General features: G+C 42.3%; 1 protein-coding gene across 1 annotated transcript in view; it reads right to left on the bottom strand.

Moving 5' to 3' along the window:
* Positions 1-37: 37 nt before the first annotated feature.
* The window catches only part of LOC109521423 (serine/threonine-protein kinase pim-2-like), a 5,383-nt gene continuing 2,360 nt past the window's right edge, over positions 38-3,060 (bottom strand). Inside the window, exons 2-7 of the mRNA XM_019879245.1 lie at positions 2,897-3,055; positions 1,938-2,032; positions 1,816-1,863; positions 1,514-1,738; positions 617-794; positions 38-277 (exon numbers count right to left, since the gene is read on the bottom strand). Of these exons, the coding sequence (XP_019734804.1) occupies positions 78-277; positions 617-794; positions 1,514-1,738; positions 1,816-1,863; positions 1,938-2,032; positions 2,897-3,055 (905 nt within the window). The 3' untranslated portion in view covers positions 38-77. The remainder of the gene's footprint in view (positions 278-616; positions 795-1,513; positions 1,739-1,815; positions 1,864-1,937; positions 2,033-2,896; positions 3,056-3,060) is intronic.

Raw genomic sequence — 3,060 nt, 5'->3', positions numbered from 1 at the left:
AATCAACTTACCTGTTCAAATCTAAAATGTTCTGTCCCCCGTTTGAAACAATTTACAATGAAACATTAAAAGGTCTATTAAGAGCTGCAGAAATAGCTTTTACCTTGAGACAGTACCCGGTTCAACGTGAGGCCCTTAAAAAGGAACATAAGTGTGTCAAAATGTTCGGTTCCGTCCAGCAATTCGAAGAGCAGCGCACCCAGTTGCCAAACGGTGGCCGGCCCAGCCTTATACGGCCGCTTGAAGACGTATTCTGGAGGGGCGTAGCGTAAGGTTCCTGGAAGACAAGTAAACACAACAAATATTTTGGGCTATATCCTCCTCAAGATTTTCCAGGGTGATTATTCTGTGGTGTGGTGTATGAGGCATTTTTTACACCCGCCTGAATAAATTGTCCTGACAAGCAAGCTAAGTTTGAGCATTTTTACTCCCTTGCAATCAAATAAAGGCATGATTATCGGATTAACATTTATGTCCGGTTATGTGTCGAATTTTCCTCCCTGATCTCTTCAGAAAATGATCAAGGTAGACACTCGTAAATGGTAAACTGGTTTAATATTGGCGTCCCCGCACTACGGACTCGTTCTGTAAATATGTAAGTGTCCCGTGTTTTTACCGGCATATTCTCGATATGGTTCTTCATTGACAAAGCAGCTGCAGCCGAAGTCTATGAGGCGCACTCGGGGGAGACTGAAGGTGGCCTCCAACAGGATGTTCTTCTGCTTCAGGTCCCGATGGAAGACGTTGACGGCGTGCATTTTGATGGCTGCGTCCACCAGCTGCTTCATGATGTTCTGACAAACACAAAAACAAAAAGAGACTTTTTTTGTGACCATGTTCCCCAGTAGCCTTGTGGATGAAAGAGTGTGGCGGGTCAATTTTAGCCACGCATCCCAAAAAAAAAGTGTCCAAACTGAAGGAGGTACCAGTTTGGCCTATTTTGAGATTCAAATGAAACCATTTGAATAGATTACACACCAGCTGTTTGATACGCAGCTATATGAACTACTATCTTATAGCAAGAATCCCATTTTGATAAAATCTTTAAATAAACAAAAAAAATGTCTTCAAATTGAAGAAACAAGGATTTCACATGAGACATTGATGCCACTCTGGCTGCTTGAAAAGCGGCTATTTAAACCACTACACTATCGAGTGTTGTAGTTTGAATTAGTGACAGCTGCACAAAAGTCAGATCGAGGGAAGGCACCGCTTAAGATACAGTGAGGGTCCCAGTTTTATTAAGGTGTTAACCCCCAAAATATACAAATGTGTTTAAACTGAAGCAGTCGGGATGTCAACTATGGGAATTTATTTATACCACACCAGCGGCACAGGGGTCGCCTATATGAACCACTACAATATTAAATAAAGGTCAGTTTTATCACTCCATTCAAAATAAGTGGGTACAAAATAAAGAAATTAAGAGTTAAAATGTGAACTGCTCCAACACCAGCTTTACAAATGTAAAGTTACCTGAACCACTACACTATCAAGAATTGAGTTTCTTTACCTTCGCTTCATATTCCTCTAACGGACCGAGCTTGTATTTGGTTCTGAATGTGAAGAGGTCCACGGAAGGTACCGGCCTCTCCATGACCAGAACCAACTCTTTCTCCAGGTCATACGTGTCCAACAACAGGACGACTGCGGAGGAGCCGTCAGCGTTCTTTAACGAGGACGCTTGCAGCATGAGCCACGCTTCTAAGGGAACCTTCTGGACTTTTCCGTTGATATACTACGGTGTAAGAAAACATTATCCACTGTCAGGGTTTCATGAAATAAAATGTTGCCTTTTACTTTAGACACACCCACCAAAAAAACGCTCTCCACTTTTTCTATGGGGATGTATTTGATGGCCACCTACAAGACAGTCATATAGTTAGTACGGAAAATGACGATTTGGGTTTGCATGAGACGGGATGTATAACGCTTACTGGGAAATAGTCACTTTTCCGGTAGCCGGCGAACACCGATCCGAAGCCTCCTTCGCCGAGCTTCTCCAACTGCTGATACTTCTGCACAAATAACGCTGCCAACACAAAAATCACGTTTGGCTTTGCTTACACTGGAGCAGACAATTTCATTTTTTTGAAGCATTCAGATGATTAGGCGAATGGCTATCCAACATCTATCATTAACTCATTCAGTACCAGCCAATTCTGGACCAAGTGTGAAAAGACGTTTAAAAACGTCTTTGGGAGTGAATGAGTTAAATTTGGGGACCTCATACAGTTGCTCAGCCTTTTGGGTCTTTTTCTTTAAGCTTCTTGAATGTGCTGCGATCCAAACCCGTGATTGCAAAATATGTTATCCATTTTCAACTATTGTCAAATGTCACTCGGTGATCTCCTCAAGAGGTTGTAATTGGCACTAACTCTTCACAAGTGGCAATTAGTTTAATCATTAAGTGCTCCTCAGTCACTGACTTTGCATAATAAACATAGTCAAGTCATATTACCGGTGGTAAAGTGACAAAAGTAACACACGCGTGACTGTAAAAATTGCTATATAAGGCTCACACGTTACTTTCTAACACTGATGGGAGCGCTGTTACTTTCTTCCGCATTACAATTACTGATTGTTTTTGTTAAAATGCAGATGGGGAGGACTATGAAAAAAATAACTAAACCACATTCAGAATATTAAGGGGGGGGGGGGAAATGACACTTATAGATTTTTTTAAAAAAAATTGTTCAGCCCTACCGGGAGCGCTGTTACTTTCTTCCGCATTACAATTACTGATTGTTTTTGTTAAAATGCAGATGGGGAGGACTATGAAAAAAATAACTAAACCACATTCAGAATATTAAGGGGGGGGGGGGAAATGACACTTATAGATTTTTTTAAAAAAAATTGTTCAGCCCTACCGCAAAGCTTTGTGACCTGAACTTACTTCGGGTGGTGTCAGTCTGTTGCAAGGCGGGCGGACAGCAGGGACAGGCCGGGAGGGTGGCGGCTTTCTGGATGACGTTCTTGACAGGCTGCCTGGTTTGCTTTTGGGCTTCTGCTTTCGTGCTGGATTTCCTCTTGGTGGGCCGCTTGGGCAGCAGAGCTTTT

Source organism: Hippocampus comes, unplaced genomic scaffold (assembly GCF_001891065.2).
Source record: "Hippocampus comes isolate QL1 unplaced genomic scaffold, H_comes_QL1_v1.1 scaffold366, whole genome shotgun sequence".
Taxonomy (NCBI): domain Eukaryota; kingdom Metazoa; phylum Chordata; class Actinopteri; order Syngnathiformes; family Syngnathidae; genus Hippocampus; species Hippocampus comes.
This window is presented reverse-complemented; position numbering and strand designations above follow the sequence as displayed.